The following is a 21,278-nucleotide window of genomic DNA, read 5'->3' on the forward strand; positions in this document are numbered from 1 at the left end:
CAAACTTTTCTGTGCTTATGATGTTAATTGATGAAACTGGTAGTTTGCCATTCTTACCATGGTGAGGTATTGACCAAAGGCAAACAGCAGCCCAGCTAGCCTGCCTAGTCTCTTAACATTTTATCAAAGTTTTCTTTATACCAAGGAGAAGAAAAGGAGATCAGATGACTGACTTAATCTCCCTTTTTTCCCAGAAGCAAATCCAATTCCTGTTTAACACATGTAACAATAACCTATCCCATATGTGTTTTACCCTTTGTCGCAATTGTTTTTCTGAGTTGTCTGTGTAGCTGTGCCTCTTATTTTTTCAGTTTTAGATCATGTTCTACTGGTTTGTCCTGCCACATCAATCACAACTCAGAAAACATCTGCTAGCCCTCTGCAAAGAATCTCTTTTTTTTCAACTTTAGTAATGCTGAAGCTGTTCAACATTTTTTCCATCAGAAGCATTTTTGACAGAAATTAGCTCAAGGAATTAAAAAAAAAAGAAGAAAGAAAGAAAGAAAAAAGAAATCATCAAAATTTTATTGTTGTCACTTAGGAATGGAACAACCTATAGCAATTCAATTTAATAATCGGATTACAAAGCCTCTCTAATTTTTTTTTTCTTTAGGCTTCTTATCTTTCAATCAGGTACATGCAGAGGGTTCCCCTTTTTGAATGCACCTGGTGTTAGGACTGGGACCTAGCAATCTGTACCATAAAATGATCATCTGTTATATTTTCCCTTTTATTACTGTTAACACATTCAGCTAGCAGTGTGGTTGATGTTTGTCTTGTTTTGCACTGGCTGCCAGGTTTACTGATTTTTCTGCAGCAAATGCTGTTCCTTGTTGCAATCAATGTTTTCTCATGGGTTGTTACTGTACGTTGGTCTTTAATATGTATTGGAAGTTACCGCAAGGTAAAATTCCTTTTAATCAAGTTAGATATCTTGGTTGCAAATCAAACCGGTATGCTCATGCCTCCATACAAATGAGATTTACAAAGGCCTGTTTTGTATATAGCAGTTTAGTAGCTTAGTATAAACAGTGCCCAGAGAAATAATTCAGGGTTGAGTTTCACTGTTATCCTCACAATATAGGTGAAAATAAATTCAAGCTTTAGCCCCTTTTGCTTTAACATTGCAGTGTTAATCGCACTCAAAATCCTCATTTTAAAGGAGGCCAAATGCTGCTCAGATTTATATTTGTAGATGTCTGTGTCTATAAAGAATTTAATTTAGCTTTTTAGTTTACTACTCTTGCAGCAGGAAAGCCTTATGATTCCCTCTTGACAGCTTACTAAATGTAAAAGGAAATTCAAAATAAATAAAGGATAAGTACCACTGCATTCCAACAATACATCCACAGCTTGCACAAAAAAATTTGAATTGTGCAAGTCATAAAGAAAGTTACAAAGGAAGTAAATATCAATAAAGAACCATTATTTCTTCTGACAAACATGTCTTTGCAAAAACTGCAGCCATTAATTTTTCTATTGAAACATACTAAAGCTACCTAGAGAGCTAAAGGAGGTTTCACTTATTCTATCAGAAGGCACTTTTTCCCCTATGGGAGTTTTTATTATCTGATGTCTGCAAGCAGAATTTTAAGTTTAATCAGATTGTATAAATAAAAAGCAACAAAGTTACTAGTGTAGAAAAAAGAAAAAACTAGATTTTTAGGTAGACTGAGATGAAACTAATTAACCATTGGATAATAAGTCCTGGAATCCAAACTCTCTTCTTAAAATTAGGAGGCAAATCTGTTTAGATTTGTCTGGCCATATATTTTCAAGAATTTGGCAATGTGTAGTACATTTTCATTGACAGCATTTTCAGTTGTTTAAAAAAAAAAAAAAGTGAAAATAAGTGCTATGTATGCATGAAGAGAGTAACAATGCAATAATCGCACTTCACATGATTTGCATAGTTTTTTCATTACCTGATCCAGCAACTTTCTATTTTATATGCCCTCAAAATACTCCCAAACATCCTGTATCACACTGCTTTTGGAAATATCATGCTTTGTCTACCAAGACCTCAGTCCCAACAATGCTTATTAAGCACTATCCGAAGTTAAATGTGGAGTGCGTTTTCTTCTCCTGGGTCATATATCCTGTTTGTGTCATAGATGATGCTGTGCTCCTACATAGAAAGCTGACTAAAGAGAAAATGTAAGGGTTTATCCAATATCTTGTTGCTCTTTTTCTTTCATGAGAAGGTAGAAGTGCAGCTCATGGTATTCCAGCTATGATATGCTTGGAGCTCTTAGTTTTCAGAGTATCCCAGGAAGATCTATTTTTGTCATTGATACATTTTTTTTTCCAAGAAAAGACTGTAATATTACCAGCATTTGCAGGATTGCTGTTAGCTTTTGTTGTCTTGTTGCTTTTACCTTTTATAAACCTGATCACAAGTGATAAGTCACCTTACCTGGTGAGCTGCGTGAACAGGCAGGTAAAAGCAACACTGTTCATGACCATGAGATTTTGACAGCTTTGGAGAGGTATTTGTCATCTGGAATCATTAGTTCTCAAGTTAAATATTGCTGCATGTACAGTTCAGACCAAGTGCTCTGAGCCCATTTCTGTTACCATGATGCTTTAACAGTTACAGGTGTCCATAATTTCTTGTTTCAAAAAAAATTACATCCTTAGGACACAATGATGTGTGTAGTGTCAATAATGTCTTTGTGCAGAGCTGAGTACAAGCAACATATGGCACTCTGAAATAAATTTTTTTCCAGAATTATTTCAGATCAGAGGTTTCTTAGCTATTCTTTGCTACTTTGTATGTACAGTAGACAGGACTTGTACAGCTTTTCAACACATTCTTACAAGTTTTCCCACTGACTCCTTTGGTACAGAATGGGACCAGAGTTTACTCCTCTTCTGGAGTCTGAAAGGTTGTTCTTCATCACAGCTATGGTTGAGGAGAAGAATTTAAAAAGTGGAGATGCAGTGGATCATTTTATTCAGAATTAGTGCAGTCTTCTCTCCAGACTGTCTTTGATTTTGCATGGCTATGTAGAGAGAGGGGTAAATAAAACATCTCCTGATTTGTTTTCTCTCCCCGGGATTAAGTAAAAACAAAACCTTTAAAATGAGCACAGAAACACTGTTCTCAGAGAATCTGCAATCATCATCCAGTCAGCAGAATGTCAGTGATAATTCCTAATGAAAGGTTACAGCTGATCTTTGCTGGCCTGGGAAGTGCCCTGGAAGTGTTCAATGCCAGGTCAGATGGGCCTCTGGGCAGCCTGACCTAGAGCCTGGTTTAGTGGCCAGCAACCCTGCGCATAGCAAGGGATTGGAACTAGTTGATCTTTGAGGCCCCTTCCAACCCAAGCCATTCTGTGATTCTTCACCTGCCTTACTTTCAGCCTGTCTTTGGGAATTTCCTCATGGCAGTGAATATCTAACTTCATCCTCTCCTCTCTTGCTATAAGACTGCTTTACAGTGCTTTATGATCCTTGTTTAAGGTAGTTTCAGATTTAACTCACAGCACTTCATTTGTGGTTTTAACCAACACAGTCTTTCTTTTGTGATGTGCAGTTTTCAGTAAGCAGACAGTTGTTGATTTTCTCCCTGTGCTGCTTCTATATACACAGCAACTGCATGGAAGTAATGCTACACTTGTTTTTTTAAACTTTTTTTTTTTTCACCTTGGAAGTCTGTAGATCTTTCCACTGAGCTAGAGATTAAAATTGAACTTGTAGGCGCTGCCTAATATGTTGAGATTGGAAGGTGAGCAAGATCTTTTGGTCAGTAAGCCACTTTATAACAATATGAACACTGACATGCTTTGAACAAAAAGCTATTAAAAATGTTAAAGCCACAGCCCATACCCTCCAGGAGGGAAGAGGAATGCTTCTATGAGTGGAAGCAGAGATTTCTTCAGCAGAGGGGCATAAAGCCTGAGGCAGAGCATACATTTATCCCATCATCTTCCTCAGACAGCCATAAGTTGGTGCTTCATGGGCCACCATGCTGAGGGTATGCTGTGTTGCTTGGCTAAGTTAGCTCATTTTGGCTAGCAGGCAGCCCTCAAGATGAGTTCTTTCCCATGACAAAATGATCCAGAAAAAAGAGATGGATTTTGTTGTGGTTTCATTTTTGTTCTCACCCCAAAGGACGAGGCAGGGTTAGTACTGCAAGACTTCACAAATATGAAACAGTTGTGTTTGCACACATGCTCATTTGTATGAATCCTCTTTTGTGTGTGTGGATTTCAGCTTGAAAAGTCAATGAAAACACAGTTTGAAAACAGAGGAATGAGAATACTAGGAGCAGATGCCAAAACTTTCTTTTTCTATTCATTCTAGCACTTGGTTTTGGGTTGCATATTCATATACATTTAAATAGCATTATCTACTCCAAAACCGTCGCTCTTTCCTAGCTTTTCTTTGCTACCAATAATTCATCTGATTTCCTGTCTTGTGTCATGACTTTCCTTGCTTTTCCAAGACTTTCTCTATTATTCTTGAAACAGAAACAGTATCTGCTGCCCCAAGAACACTACTCTACACCCACAGAATTTGCCTTATCCAGCAATCTGCCAATAATATTTTGAGACTCCAACAAGACAGGAGAGGATATCTCCTTGAGCTGTTACTGTACATCTGTCCTTAACTGAATTGCACCATCTGAGTTCCCTTTGCAACACTGGTGAAGAAAATCTTAACGTTTTCCCTCATAAATGGTTTCAGATATAATTACCTTGTATATCTCGCTATGACTGTGTACTGTTTTGTGCTAAAATGTCTGTTATTTTCCAGGCTTCCTTCAAAATTGGTACAAAACCTTTCATATTTATGAATATTTAATGGTTTTTTTTTCAATTTTCTTAGCCAATGCCTATATTTATTACATGATAATCATCCACTTTGGGGAATGTTTCTGGTTACACAGCTTATGCTGTGGAAATGGAGATAACTGTGCTGGCCATCTCTTAGCATACCGCCCAACACTTGGGTAGGCTGAGCTCATGGCTGGGGACAGTGCAGCCACTTTACCTCTGAGAGTGGTTCTCAGAAGTGATCTGACTCAGGCACTCTGCTGAGTCACAGATCCTTCCCCACTTCCTCCTTACTTGCAGAAAGTAGTAGTTTTCTTTTGAACTAAATTAGCAGAAACATAATTACCTCCCACGCCCTTGGCACTGGCTTAAGCACAAAAATCTGTGTGTCTATCAGGAGGAGCGGAAAGGATGGATGAGGTTGAAAGCCCTCCTCTCACTCTTATTCCCGCTCATTCCTGAAGGTCATTTGTATGAGACTGTGCCTGCTTATCTCCTGATTCAGGCAATATTATGGTGCTGACAAAATATAACCCACAAAAGAAAAGAAGGAACAAAGTCAGGATATGCTTTCCCTAAAGATCTGCAGAGCTCATACGACTAGAAGAAGAAACGGCTTTCTCCAGCACACCAAGCTTGATCCAAAATTAAAGGCATGTGGAAATGAGAGATGTAGCTGTGCTTGGAAAGGCCCAAATGTTTTTTCTGAGACCAGCCTACCATTAGTTTCCCTGGATGCGTTCCACCAAGCAACAATGCTAAGTACCTTTTAGCAGCTGGGTCCAGTGCTCTTTTTTGTGCCATCCTGCTGAGCATTGGTCGAAATCCAAAGAGCCTTGTAAGTACACAATGGGATGTGTAGGTAATCCCATTGCTTTAGGTGCAGGTACTTCACGCTTACAGATAAGCATGTTCTTCAATAATTGTCTGAATTGACAAGACAGCAACCAGCCCCTCACATGAATGTCTTCCTATGAGAAAAATACAGCACCATACAACAGCTCTGCAACACCTACATCATCCCTAGCAGTGTATATCCCATAGCTGGGGAGGAGCTGTGTTGATGATATAAGGTCTTTTCCTTCTCTCTTCCCCATCCTCCCTACTCCCCAGCCGTGCCTAAACCTTTGGGTTGACTCAGTCCTCGAGGGCCTGAAAAGGGCTTGACCCAGAATAAAAAAACAGTGTTGTTCCTATGTAGTAAATATTTAAAATGTTTTATCAGGGTAAATAAATGCTAAATTCTGTGAGCCCAGGGAATGGAATTAACACGTTTGGCTTACTAAAACATTTATAGAGTCAATGTCAGCCAGCAGAACACAGCCAAGAGGGTTTTTTAAAGGTAAACTGTAATGCTTTTAAAATAAATACTGAGAGCTGTTTAAGATCTTCAATTATTAACAGAAGAAAAGCGGGGGCTGAAAAACGGCAAACAATCCCTTTTGTGGTGCTTTTGCTAACCTCTGCTCAGTTATCTCTTTGTCCAGCCCAGAGCAAGCTCCCTAGGGCAGATGTTGTGCCTTCTCCAATGTCTGGAAAGTGTCTAGCACATGCAGAGAGCTTCCACGAATGAATAAGTAAATGCAGAATGCCAGATATTTGAAAAACATTTCTTTCTATATTTACTTGCCAGGACATAAATTCGGAACTATGTGTTTATAGTTGGCTGGCAATAGCACTGCCAACCTTTGTGAGGCAGTGTGAAAATACAGCTCTCCACCCAAAAGGTGGTTGTTCACATCACCTACATGGAATCCAAAGGCCAGATTTTGAGTCTGAACAGTTCACCAGGCATTCTGATTTAATTACAAGCTGCACAGCTCATTGCTACGAATGCCAGCTTTAGGTCCGTAAGGGAGAAAGTGCAAAAGGTGTATTATGGTGTACTACAGAGAGCATCAGGCAATGGGGTTTGCGTTGCCATGAGCACCCATGTTGCATGCTATCTGTGTCATGGTGTGCAAAGGCCTAGAACATGCATAAGCTGGGACAGAGAGCTCACTTCAAATTCAGCTGTCTTTTCTTCCTCTGCACGGGAAATGAAAGGGCATGTAAATGTGTGTGGCAGTTCTCACCACTGTTTAGAAAAGGTTTTTTGACTGTATGCAAGATGATTCACCTTGATCTACCTTGATCAGAAATGCAACTGATCCACCACAGATCTGTAGTTCAGTTCAGATTCTGATCTGTGGCTCTTGAATTTCAGAACACAGTTTTGACATGTTTTTTTTTTTTATAAAAAGAAAGTGTCACTGTTTGTTCTGCCTATCTAAAGGTCTTACCTGGTGTTTTCTTGTTCCTTCATCTCTTCTCCCTGTTCTCTCCTCTGGTTGTCCGGGCCCCATTCCCCATGCCATTTCTGCAATAGCTATTCATGTTGCAAGTGGCAGAGAATTATTATGTAACTTAATGACAGCTACTGCATTGCAGCCATAAGCTTGACTAGTGTGGAGAGAGCATGGTCATATCCCTTATCCTTCTATGGGTAGCATTTGATACATCTCAGAGCACATTCTATGATTTCTAAAGCTGCTACAGAGATAGTGGTTTTAAACTTAAGAACCTACTTTCATGGTAATACATGTAAGTCTACTAATTACTGGAATTATCTGGATTTGAAAAAATTCTACCTGAACAAAGTACTGTGCAGCAAACACCTCAATTCATAGTGACAGTATTCAAAGCTCATCTCTTCTTCAGCGGTGTTTTATTATCCTCAGAAGCTTCTCTTTAATCTAGCTGAAGCACCTGTAAATCTCAGAAACACAGAATTGCAGAGTTAGAATGAATCTCAAGTGATCATTTAGCCCAATTCCCCTGCCAAAGCAGGCTCCCTACACCAGGTCACAAAGGTAGATTTCCGGATGGGTCTTGAATATCTCCATCGAAGGAGATTCCACCACTTCTCTGGGCAACCTGTTCCAGTTCTCCTAATATAAAGAAGTTCTTTCACAAGTTTGTACGGAACTTCCTATGTTCAAGTGTTAAATCTATTAAATCTTTTTAATCCTCTGCGTGTTGTACATGTTCCCCTGCCTGTCTCAACACCTTGCCACCTCATGTTTAGGTGCAAGCCTTTCATGTCACAAGCACTGTTTTGTTAACAGAAAGGGCATTGGTTTGTGCAGATGTTATCTTTTCTGGACATTCATAGTACTCTGAAGCACTTTCATGGCATGAGTGGTGATGAAGCTATATTTAAAACAAGAGAGCTTTTTGTTGATCATGATGTGTTTCCTCACTACTCTTTCAAGAGCACTGGTAATATACTATGTTGAATATGAAATCAATTAATAAAAAAAATTGAGAGCAAATTACGTAAGACCTGGTATTAGAACTTTTGACCTTGTAATCTTGGCTATGATTTGGATTAGCAAGGCTAATCGCTAAAAATTAGGGCCTTTCTGTGCCTTAGTGTTGATTTATTTGAATCTACAGATGTTTTAATTTGGCTTTGGGGTGTTGGTTTTTGTTTTTTGGGTTTTTTTTAAGGTTCATAACCATACATAGTCTTTTAACTTCCTTGTACTTGTTTCCATCGTCTAGAGGAAATTAGGACGTTGTTTTAATTTTCTAGTAAACATCAGATTCTCTTCTGCTGTAAAGTACTGGAGGGACATTGATGTGGACTGTAATTTATTTTGTGCATATACTTAGAATTAATAGGCTGAATGAGGCAAGCAGTTAGGAGAACAGGTTGATTGCCTCATGTAATCACAGCGCTATTTTCCCACTGAGATTAACTATCCAAATAAGTACCTCAAGGTAACCAAGCAAACTGAGCAACCAGAGCATCCCATTGTTGTCCAGGATTATTTTTGAACCTGACAGTATTGCCCTTCATGTAAGGATCTCCTTAAGAAATCTGGCACATTTCGTATAGAATTTTGCCTCCCTTGGATGCTAGCATGAACCACTGACAGGTAACTGAACTGACTGCAAACACCTGAGGAACTGTTCTGACTGGAATAAACTAGTGGCCAACTTTGGATTGTGAGCAGCGAGTGATCTTGCTAGCCTTGCAGCTGATGCCACCCTTGATTGCATCTATTGCATTCCATCTCATAGCCAGGGAACAAACACAAGGCCTTAGCTGTGAATTGGCAAGTGGATTGCCTGTGAGTGAAAGTATGAAAATTTGCCAAAAGAAAGAAAGAAAGAAAGAAAGAAAAGAAAGAAAGAAAGAAAGAAAAGAAAGAAAGAAAGAAAGAAAGAAAGAAAGAAAGAAAGAAAGAAAGAAAGAAAGAAAGAAAGAGTAATAAAAATGAGAATCCAAGTTCTTAGATGATAATTGTTAATTGTTATCACATACTCTCTTGGCAGATGTATCACAGACATTTCCAACTCATGAATCACATTTTTCAAAAATCACAGCTAATATCAACTTCTCTGAGAAGATGGCAGCATTTGCAGAAGACACTAATGGCTTCTGGCTCTCAGTCATTGCAAAATCATGATCTTGTAATTGCTCTGATTTGGCTATTTGTAGACTGTTGAGTTCTAGAGGTCTCTCAATATTTCCGAGATTCATAGCTTCCCAATGACAGTGGTTGCCATCACTGACACCAGTGATGATAACTTTAAGAACTTGTAATTCTGAATTCTTACTAAACGCTTCCAAGGCTGCCTGGTTGTACAAAAGGAGACAGAGAAGAACATGAGTGTGCAGCTTGTGTCAGGCTCACCTCTGAAAGAACTCAGCATTGCAGCAGGGACACAAATTCAGTTTGCTGTCTCTCCCCATGCTCTGTGTTGTGGCTCTGTGGCACCCCACCATTCATCCTCTTGTATATCTCTCTGCACTTGTCCTGCTTCAGTTCTGATTGTTCTTCAGTCTTCCCAAGTTTTAACTCCTAAATGCTATCTTGGAAACACCCTAGGTCTGATTTTCAAGAACAGCCAGAACACTTAATGTATTCCTCTCCAGAGTGATGGCATTTCAGTGACAGGCAATACCTGTCTTACTTTAGCCTTTACTTTTAGTGGTAAGCTGCTGAGATGCTTGGAATCTTCTGGAGGGAAGATGCTTATATCATCAAGGTAATTAGTTCAGATGAGGGGGGTAAGAATTAAAAATGACATTATTGTTCAATTTATAGCCTCTCATAGGTGCTTTCTATAAATTTTGTTCTCTTGCTGATAAGTGCATCCTTCTGCTCTCTCTGCAGGTCTCCAGGTGGTTTTAAATTCAATTATCAAGGCCATGGTCCCTTTGTTGCATATTGCCCTGCTGGTGCTGTTTGTCATCATTATCTATGCCATCATTGGACTGGAATTATTCATGGGAAAGATGCATAAGACCTGCTACCACGTGCAAGGGGGGCTGATAGGTAAGAGGAATGTTTGTTGGCATGTAGCCCTGTTCCTTTGTTTTCTGTCTCTTACAAGAAGATTTCTACCAGTGTCTTCACGTTCTGACAGGAGGGAGGGTTTATGCAGCCATATGACAGTCCGTGTGTGCTGGTGAAAATAACATCCAAATACTAAGCAACCACTTATTAGGACCCTGAAGTTCAAGGAGCAGGAGAAAGAGTGCTTTGGTGCTGCAACTCTACTGTTGCAGTAAAATGAAATCTCTGGGATGAACAGAAACATCCTTTTTCACAAGACCAGCTCCTTCATTGGTCTAATACTTCAGTCACTGTCCTTAATTTAATTTAATTTTAATCTCTATTGATAATCTGGGTGAGGGGATTGAGTGCACAGCCAAGAGGTTTGCTGATTACACCAAGCTGGGAGAAAGTGTTGATCTGTCTGAAGGTAGGAAGGCCCTACAGAGGAATCTGGACAGGCTGGATTGCATTGCTGGGCTGAGGCAAATAGGATGAAGTTCAATGAGACCAAGTGCTGGATCTTGCACTTTAGTCACAACAACACTAAGCAACGCTTCAGGCTTGGGGAAGACTGATTGGAAAGCTGCCTGCAGGAAAAGGATCTGGGGTGTTGGTCAACACTTGGCTGAACATGAGCCAGCAGTGTGCCCAGCTGGCGAAGAAGGCCAATGGCATCCTGGCTTGTATCAGAAATAGTGCAGCCAGCAGGAGCAGGGAAGTGACCATCTCCCTGTACTTAGCTCTGCTAAGGCTGCATCTTGACTACTGCGTTCAGTCTCAGGCCCCTCAGTACAAGAAAGACATTGAGACCCTAAAGCATTTCCAGAGAAGGACAATGGAGCTGTGAGGTGTCTGGAGCATAAGTCTTATGAGTAAGAGCTGAGGGAACTCAGATTGTTTAGTTTGGAGAAGAGGCTCAGGGGAGTCCTTATTGCCCTCTACGACTCCATGAAAGGAGGTTGTGGTGAGGTGGGGGTTTGCTGCTTATTTCAGGTGATACCAATAGGATGAGAAGGAAGGGCTTCTAGTTGTGCCAGGGAAGGTTCAGGCTAGATATTAGGAAAAACTTATTCTCTGAAAGAGTGGTGAGGCATTGGAACAGGACAACTGAGGAGGTGGGAGAGTCACCATTTCTGAAGGTGTTTAAAGAAAGGGTAGTAGTAGAATTTAAGAACAGGTTTAGCAGGCAACATTGGAGGTAGTTTGACAGTTGGACTAAATGACCTTAGAGGTCTTTTCCAATGTGTATGATTCTATGATAATTTCATTTATTTTCATCTTGAGCACTCCATTTTTGGCCAGTATGTTAAAGCTACAAGAAGAACTGCCAATCACTGCTGAGCACAGTAGCGGACACTTTAATTTGGATCTTTGCCACACAGAATAAGAAACAAATGTAATTACCTGCTCCCCTGAACATAGATAGCTGCATCTGTTACAGATGCAACACAAGACTCTGAAATGTGTATTACTCTATTGCAGGAGTTTTTGTGCCTAAAGAATCTTTGTTCTGTAATATTTTTCATATTAGGCAAACTTGATGTAAGGGTGCTCACATCTTTGGAAACATCTATACAGAATAAAGGATGGATAATCAAGCGTTAGAGTCTTACAGAGCTTCTGAGTGCCATTGGGCTACTGATAAAATGCCACATAGCTTCTAAACTCTGAAAGAGCAGAGCTCTTGCTGCTGTAATGTAGTATTGCCCAAGCCCATACCATCCTATTTCCAGAGCACCGAAGCCTGTCTGCTGCAGGGTTTCAGCCTCCTCCAAGAAGGTGCCAGTAAGCGATGCAGGACCCTTCCAAGGTTAACCCCAATGCAAGGTGACTGCCGGATGAAAGCTTGATCATAACTTGCAGCCTAAACACTTGAAGTAATGTTTCCTCTCGTATTGGAAGTTGTTATTTCTTTCTCCTAGGAGGATAAGTGTTTAATAATAATAATAATAATAACAACAACAATTTTTAAAAGTACATTTTAAAACTGTAAAATTTGACAGCTTAGCCATTTTTTTTTCTTTTCCTTTTTCTTTTTTTACGAAAAGAAAGAGAAGCACGACAAAAAAGCCCTTTGATTGAAAATAATAGTTTCTCGTGTATTTTGAGAGAAGTCTGTCAAAGTCATTGCAAAATATACTTGTTAAAATCAGCTAGCCTTCACTTGCTTATCACTGTGTCAAACAGCAATTAATTCTCTTCATCTCTGTTCTCTCCCTCCTCTCCTTAAGATACACCTGCAGAAGATGACCCATCTCCCTGTGCCCCCCAGTCTGCACATGGGCGGCAGTGCCAGAATGGAACCGAGTGCAAGGCAGGCTGGGAGGGACCCAAGCACGGCATTACAAACTTTGACAATTTTGCTTTTGCCATGCTGACAGTGTTTCAGTGCATCACAATGGAGGGGTGGACAGATGTACTCTACTGGGTACGTATCCGAAAATGATAACTGAAAGGCCTGCCCATGCTCTCCATTAGTTTTGAAACTTTGGACATTAGCTTGAGCTTTGCTTTTTATGCTTGTTCTTAATAGTGAAGGCTTGATTGCTAGTATGGAGCTTTAATTAACTCAGAATATGGATGAAATGGGAGGGTTTAGATGGTACAGTTAAATCAAATGTAAATACTGACTTTAAACTGATGTTGAAAGATGGCACAAGGCTTACTAGCTGGCATGTGGCTTATTGCTCTGAAGATTTGCAGTGTACCTTTGTTGACCAGAATGTCATATAACGACCCTCTTTGCTGGGGTTATTATCCCATGCATCTCCAGATTTGTAATATAGAACTAGATGTTATATCCATGGCATTAATGCAACAAAGGCACTATGCTGATCTGCTCATAGGTCTCACAAACCCTTCTTCATGCCAGCATGACTCCTGATTATAACTTTTATCCTAATACTAATTCTTCATTCTCTCCTAACTTTGATACTTGTGTAAATCTTGGTTATATATTTAACACACACACACACACATACATAAATCATAATCTTTAATCTAAATGTAGAATTTTAAATGAAATCTCATCTTTTCCTTTACCCTAATTCTGAAACTTTCAATGCCTTTAGTTTCTACCTTGTAATTCCTAACATGTTGGAGGATTCAGTGGAAACACAATTAAGCTATAGGAGTTAAAATCAGATTTGGCCTGCACTTGTAAACCAGATATAAACACGATTAGATTCAGCTCTTGCAGTCAACTTTTGCATAAATACTTTCTGGTCCAGGCATTTGATTCACATACAGTTCACTCCTGACTGCATAAGGCTAACCTAGGCTATTTTTTGACAGCTGGAATGTTATGACACTTGGTTCTCCAAGATGGTAGGAATTCCAGTGCATGATGGAATTTAACCTGAGAAGACCCAAAAAACAAGAAAGGGTAATCTGGACTGAAGCCTGACTGAAGCAGGCTTGTACCGTTAATCAACATTAGCTTCTCTCTTAAACAAGAGCCTGAAGCTGTATTCTACCCAGCAGTAGGTTAGGGTTTACAAGATTTTACTTTGAAGATTTAGCTTATCTGCAATAGATATTCTTTGTGTGGAACGGCTAACAGTTGTCCTCTTATCCTCTTAAATTTAGATTAGAACTGTGACTCTAGCTTCCTTCTAATGCCTGAGATAAAGGGCAGAGATCAAACCACAAGGAGAGTCCGAATCATAGAACACAGAAATTGGCTTTACTTGAAGAGAGAATATAAATTAATAAAACAATAAAGAAGAACAAAAGGAACTGGGCAAAACTATTCTACTGCTCAACTATGGCTATTATATAATATACCTGTCTTTTTATCACATTAAGTTCACGTTCCACCAGTCTCCTGGCACCATCTGTCTTTGTGTAATTGAGAGGATTTATGTGAAGTTCAGGGAAATAGAGAGTAAAAGATATCAGAAATAAACACAAAAATAGCTTTGGCAGTGCGTGCCATTTAGTATTGCAAAAGCTGACCACAAGTTATCATAATTTTCTTTGAAGGCACGTTTTACAAAAGACCTTGCCAATCCCCACGATTTTGATTCCATGTGTCATTTGCATGACTGGATGTGAATCTTTCAGAACTCAGTTATCAGTTATCTAATATCAGAAGCCAAGAGCATATATTCATTCCTAAATGTTTTCCACCATGACTGCTGCAGACAGCTTGACTTTTTTATGGTGTCCCTGCAACAACCTGGATAATAGCTGTTGGCTTTTGTTTGACATTCAGCCAGCTTTTTCACCAAGTTACTGAGTTCTTTTTCCTTAAGAGACAGTATGACAAACTGAGAACTGAAATTAATATAGACTGATTATCACTATTTTTAGGGGCATCTGCATAGTTAGACTTTTAGAAACGCTTGCTTTAGAAAGAAAAATATTTTCTGTCTTCAGTTCATAGTTATTCCTGGACAACACTACAAAGTTGAGTTAGCACTTCAGTCATAATTTTGGTAACCAAGGAGGAGTAAATTTAATATGCAGAAAATAATAATAATAACAACAAACAAACAAAAAAAAAACCCCAAGACCGTATCACCTATGCTTCAAGGCTGTGAAATACCAAGTTTGAGTAAACACCTGAGCACCTGAAATGACAGACACACTCACTTCAGCTGATGTAACCAGTCCTAAGAGCACTGTTGTCCCACGTCAGGTTTTGCCTCTTTGTTTTATAATGACAAAGATAGAAATCATCGCTGACCAGTGTTTGCTGTACAGTGGAGTAGATATCTGAGATGTGATGAGTATTTCTTTCAAAGAGGAAATGGGGGCAAATGTTAATTGGAAAGTTACTACAGGGCACACCTGTGAGAAGTACTGAGGGTTTAATATTCATATGTAGAAACTATATCTATGCATTCACACTGCAATTTCATCTATCCACACTTAATGAAAATAAGAAATATAGACTTAAACATCTCCACTCTCCAACTGCATTCTGAGAGAGAAATTTGGAATAAGAAAGGGTTGTCAGCAATTCAGACAAAGCTGATGCTTTTCAGAAGTCATTCCTTAAACTTAATGATGTAAGCTAATGGATTATTTTTAAAAGTGCTAAGCATTCAAAGTTTGAGCTGACTGTTAGGTTTTTAGCTCCTCAGAAATTCAATGGAGATACCAAGTTCTGGTTCTGATCCTGCTGAGTTCAATGGCCAATTTCCAATTAATTTCAAAAGGTCAAGTTCTCACCTTCTACTTTGTTAAATCTTCATTATACTGTCCAGATGTTCCACTTGCAGTCATATGTACATGAAGACTAGATAGATAGATGGCTGTTCAGGGCCTTTGTGTCTGTTGTGCTGGTCTTCCAAGGACATACATGTTGATGTAAGGTGTTTTCTTTGCTTTCTCCTTAAATCTGAAAATTATACCTTGACCTGAAACTCAGCAGAACAGATAAGGCTCTGGGCTGACTTACTTGGCTGGAAATGTTTAGTCAATGAAGCAATTTCATTGCTTTGAGTGATGGGAGCTTAGCATGTTTCAGCATGTTGCCCTGGAAAATAAAACTATTAATGTCATGAAACTCATGTTTGTCTTATACCACACTTTTCAAGGTTAAACCTGCATGTTTAAAAACTAGAAAGCTGTATGACTTTCCACAAGCCCTGGACTCCTACTCCACTGAAGTAGCTTTCCAGTTTTTACCTTCAGTTTCTTGTTTCCTTCTTCATGCTTTCCTTCATGTCCCCTTCAACTTTCACATTTGTAGTGAAGCCTGTCTCCTCTCTCATGGAGTACAATTTCCCAACCTGATTCACAAACTCACAAAGAGATAATAGAGACAGGAGAGCAATGAACTTGTATTCCCTAGAAGGACTTGACATCAGTGAGATCAATACGTTATCCAATCTCCTCTCTCATTCAGCAGATAAGAGGTGTGAATAGATTGACTTCTTTTGAAATGTGAAAGAAAAATGTTAGGGAAAAACAGCTGGACACTGCTGTAGTGTCAGGTAGATAATTACTTACATGGAGACAATTTTTGATATAAAATGAGTATGTTGGATAGGATGCAAATCTTTGCAAAGCAAACTTGTTTGCTTTATCCTGAAAGAATTATCTTTGTTGAAGAGAGAGCTAAGTACTTGTAGGATTTTATCTCATATACTGCCTTAACCTTCCCAGGTTTGCTTTGTCCCACTATAACTGCTAGGTGGCTTTGTCTCACACACAGTCAGATCATAGAACTATTTGAGCTTCGCAGTCACTTCTACACATAATTTTTCCTACGTATTGGAGAAATTATTTTCAAGACCCTTCTTAATGTGTGATCAGCCATTCTTGGCTGCGTGCTCCCTTGTGAAGACATCAGCGTCCATTTTTGAAGACCGCTCTTGGGAACTTTCAACAGCAGATGCAAATCCAAATGTTACACACAGAGTCATTTGGTATTTAGTAATCAGCAGCCTCTGCTGCAGTCCCTTATTCCTTATTGTCTTGTTGACTAAGAAGGGAAATTAATCCCTGTGCAGTTTGTAACAGCCTATTTAGGAATTTGTAGGCATTTGTTGGGTTCCCTTAATCTTTTTTTTTCTTTTTTTTTTAATCTGAGTAGATTCTGTTCTTTTAGCCTCCCCTAATGAGACTCTCTTTTAATTATTTTTGATCAGTTTGTTACTGTCCTTCAGGGGAAGCTTCACTTTTGAGTTAAATGCAGCTTGGAGTATGCCATGTCTTGAGAAAGGCTTTCCTCTTCATGTGAAATCTGCTTTCTGCATGCAAAACTGTCCACTGCCACCTCAGTCTTAAGTGCCTGGTCTCTCCACTCCCTTGCAATTACATGATTGTGTACAAAAATGAAACAGGATGTGCAAAACAGACAGGAATATTGTTGCATTGAGCTGTTCATACTGCTGGGTAATGGAGAACCTCGCCCTGGGTTGTTCCGCACACAGCTTGGCCATTGCAGCTTGAATTCTAGGATGGAGTAATTCTACTTTCTCTACTTGATTATTAATAATGAGCAACTTTGAGCCTGCCATCGTTTCTAGAATACTGGCTTCGTCCCATGTCATTTGGACAATGCATTAGAAGGCTTCATTGAATCTCTGAAAATAGCATGCAGTGCCTCCAGGGACAGTTTACCTGAAGGCTCTGACTGTAAACTAAAGACTGTATTATTATAAATGGCCTAAGGCCAGCTCTGGATCAGATCCAGGGCACTAACTTGTCTCTGGAAGAGAAGCCTGAACTGGCACATAGCAGATTGACCCCTTCAAATTTAACTGAATAATCCTTGGTAGACTTTCCCAGCCTGTGGGCAAGAAAACACTTCAGTAATCGAAGACAGCACAGTAGAGCCACCACAGAGTAGTGAGAGTGAATCATTCAAAATGTTTAGAAGCACTGCATCTCCAAGAACAGCATGGACAGTTCACATGATGCAGTGTGTTAGACAGACTATCCTGGAAGAGCCTTCCATCTCTGAATCTGTGAGATAATACTTCCAAGAATCACTACATGGAGCTTGAAACTGGAGCTCACAATCAACCTTACAATCCCTGTCATGAAATTAAAAAGGGAACAAACAGAACAACAAGTATAATTTACTTTGCTGACAGCACTGAAACATCTTTTGAGCTTTTCTCATCCCTCCGCAGCCTGTTGCATCCAATGAGGAAGATGTGAGGAATACAGTGCTACTGCCACAAAGTGGAAGACATTAAATGCAGAGTTGCAACCCCCAATTTTCACCAGCTGTGTTTTTCCTTATAATCTTTTATTCTTGTAGCACTTAGGCTTGATTTAGTAAGGCTTTCCACACAAGAGAATGATCTAAGAATATATGTGTCTACATGTTTCCATGGTGTTTATTCCCTATCCACCCCCATCCCTCCAAGAAAGTGCTGGGCTTTTATTGTTGTGGGGTTGAGGTTTTTTAATCATCTTTTTGGCAGGGTTTGGCATGGATGTGAAAAATTAACAAAGAATAAGCACGCAAGTATAAGCAACCCATCTCTGGGGTTGCAGAGTTTTTTTCTTCTCCATCTGCTGTAACTGTGGTGGGTAAGGGGAGAGGGCCTACAGTTCAGAGCACTGAAGGGCCACAGTATTAATGCCCTGGAAAACTACAGTCCATGCTCAATTGGCATGAATGCTGACTTGAATCTGTTTTCCTTTTTCTTATGAACAACTGCATATGCAGCTGTCATGGTTGTCTGTACTGCTGCCTTGAGCGTAACAGCAGTGACTTGCCACAAAAACCTACTGCTGAACATTTGCTTTATGCAAAAGCATACTAATTATGTGAAACAGTGATTTCTTGAGCCCTTCAGGCCTCAACTTTGGGCTTCTCAGTCCTATTCCTCCATATGAAGAGAAGCTCTCTATTTAAAATAAGCATTTTCATGGGGTGGTTATGGGTGGTGTTAGTGGAGGTCCTCTGCCCAGTGCTCCTGCGTAGGAAGGACTTCTTTAACAGCCCTGTCATTCTGTTGCCCTTTCTCTGTTCTTTCTTGTTTTGTTCTACTGTAGACTCTTTCCTAATTGCTGTTGTCTAATCATCATGGAGACTTTCCTTGTCTATAATCTTTTATCCCAGAGCCGTAAAATTAAGAGCTAAGCTAGTGGACACTTCTATGTGACCTAGAATTTTGAGTGCCTGTTTGTGGGTGCACTGCTTGAGCCCTACTACCAGTTTTTCAAGAACTGGTGATCATTGTCTGCTGAAAAAATTGTCTTCAGAGATGTTAAGTTTGGACCTAGATCCATCAGGCAGATTCACAAATAATAGACTCGTTTATTATTTTGTCCCCACGAAAGAAAAAGACTGGAGAATATGTCCAAGGTCAGAACATAAGTGACAGCTTGAGATCTGACTATTTGTAATTCTTATGTGTGAGTTTGGTTTTCTTTCAGCATCTTGTCTTCAAGACATAAGACAAAACAAGCAATTCTTCCCAGTCTTACTGTGAATAATAAGATCTTTCCTGCCTGTACAGAGAATTTGTCCACTAATATTGACTTTCTTCACTGATTTACGTGGGATTTATGCCTGCACAGAACTTGCTGACCCTCAGATGTGTGATCATGCTGTCACACCTGGTTTACCTGCTCTTGTGGCTTCCTCTAGAACTATTGTCTTCTAACATATAAACTGCACTCAGACTGGAGGCCTAAAAATGTTTGGGACATCTCCCTAAAGATAGAAAGTGACAAGAATTATAAAACTAGAATCTGGGGGCTCAGAGGGCTCATCACTGCAGAACACCCCCACTTTTTAAAGCATATCTAGAAGGAGTCAGACCTGGACAGTGTTCATCTTATTCACATAGTATTTCTGCTAAGACTCTCAAGAAAAAGAGAAGGAGTGGCCTTGTCTGCTTGCACACAGCTGCACCTCATTCAGGTTTCCCTACTGTAATTTCTTCAGTGAACCTCGAGTGAATGGGTAGCATGCCTGTCAGACACTGTGAGATCCAGATACGAAACATTTTGTTTGAGACTTTTGGGTGTGATTTCACAACCAGAACCTGGATTCATCATCTAAAATGCAGAATGAATTCCTAGTAATATCATAGATTGGGATACTGACTACAAAATAAAGTAGGATATTCCAAGTTGGAAAAAAAAAAAAAAGTCAACAGTCCTACCTCCCTTTAGTAAAGAAGGTAGAGATTATGTACAGCTCACAATACCATTTTGCGTCACCTTTATTTTTAAGGACTTTATTGAAGATATAAATCAATGAACAGTATGCTCTTGTGTACTCTTGTGCATGCAGCAATCGGTGCTCTTCGTATATATTTGTTGTAGAATTTGCTATCAGTCTGCACTGAGATAAATAGAAGCAGTTATAAAATTGCAATACAATACAATAAAACAGGCAGAAAATCCTTTCTGGATAATCAACCATGCAAATGTAAGTACAAAATAAACAGAGACAGGAAGGGAAAGCCTAGAATTCTAGAGTGAAATGAAACCTTTAGATTTGGAAACCCACCATCCCAGGGGATATTTCCAACCCTGAAATCAGCATTTTCTTCTTTTGGAATGAATTTCCAAAGCCTTTAAAAGATGAAAAGGTTTTTGAATAGCTAAACAGCGGTAAGAGATGCAACTGCTGCAGTAGCTTTAATGAAAGAGCTGTGAGCCCAGTGGCTAAATAGCCTCTGGGCTTTTGGATGACTTTTTCAAAGATCAACCTTTTCCTTTTAAAGGGGAAAAAAAAAAAAAAAAAAAAAAAAACTGTACACGTAGGAACAAGGCAACACACACAAAGCTCTGTGATTTTTGCCTCTGGAGGCCTAAATTCAAATCCTAATTAAGTCACACAAGTCAAAATAATTTTTGGAGGTCACTACATGCCATTTCTGCAAGTCATAAATTCACCAAACAAACTAAATTGTATAATCAGCCACATGAGAGAATGGGAAGCTTTAATGGGTGATGGTCTCTGGTTAGAGATCTGACTTCAGCAAGACACTGCAGACAGTTCAGTGGTATAAATCTTCTAAAAGTAGGTCTGCTGCTCAGGATCCTAAAAGAGTGGTGCAGTAAGGAAGCAAAGATAATGTCACCATTGATGTTAGCTGTTGCATAGGGATGAGACCGGGAAAATGGTCTGACAGCCACCTGTATCAACAAGCAAAGTGAATCAAGAACAGTGTCGTGGAATACTAAAGTCTATTTGTGGTAAGCCCTGGAGACCTGCTCAGTCTGGGCCTTGCAACTTTAATAAGAGCTCTGCCTGGATCAGTGTATGGTCAGTTCTTTCCATGCTGGACTGGATGGCCCAGGCAGTCTCAGAGCAGACAGAGCATAAGGGTGACCTGAGCCACCCTTAAAAAACAAAACACCACCACACTTATGAGGGAATAATTTAGAGGGGATTATTCACAACCTCGGAGAGCAACAGATGCAATACAGTGTAGACTATGAGTTGCTTTATCACTTAACACTAGATTAATAGCAATATTTCACTTTTGAGTTAAAACAGACCAAAGAAAAATTTTAAACAAAAATGCATGTATGCAAATATAAGCTGAGACATTCCTATATGGAGAGATTCTGATTTGTCATTAGTGTTCCATTTGTTCTGCTTCTGAAAGTTTGTAGAGAGGTTTTTGGAAGTTGGGTCCCAAAATGTTGTTTTGGGGCTGGTGTCACTGCTAGAACAGTAACAAAGAAGGGGGGGAAATACTCTGGAATCCCCAGATCATTTTGTACAATC

The 21,278-nt window shown here is 39.5% G+C and overlaps 1 protein-coding gene across 21 annotated transcripts in view; it reads left to right on the plus strand.

The window, feature by feature from the left end:
• Positions 1-21,278, plus strand: part of CACNA1C (calcium voltage-gated channel subunit alpha1 C) — a 467,840-nt gene that overhangs the window by 288,872 nt on the left and 157,690 nt on the right. For 19 of the 21 annotated variants that reach the window (XM_090145296.1, XM_090145280.1, XM_090145336.1 and 16 more), the window contains 2 exons: positions 9,950-10,111; positions 12,346-12,542. In XM_090145296.1, the coding sequence (XP_090001422.1) occupies positions 9,950-10,111; positions 12,346-12,542 (359 nt within the window). Of the gene's footprint in view, positions 1-9,949; positions 10,112-12,345; positions 12,543-21,278 lie in introns of those variants that run through there. The other 2 variants (XM_090145391.1, XM_090145387.1) reach the window with 2 other exon arrangements.

The sequence above is a fragment of the Phasianus colchicus genome, chromosome 1, assembly GCF_987193195.1.
Source record: "Phasianus colchicus chromosome 1, bPhaCol1.hap1.1, whole genome shotgun sequence".
Taxonomy (NCBI): Eukaryota; Metazoa; Chordata; class Aves; order Galliformes; family Phasianidae; genus Phasianus; species Phasianus colchicus.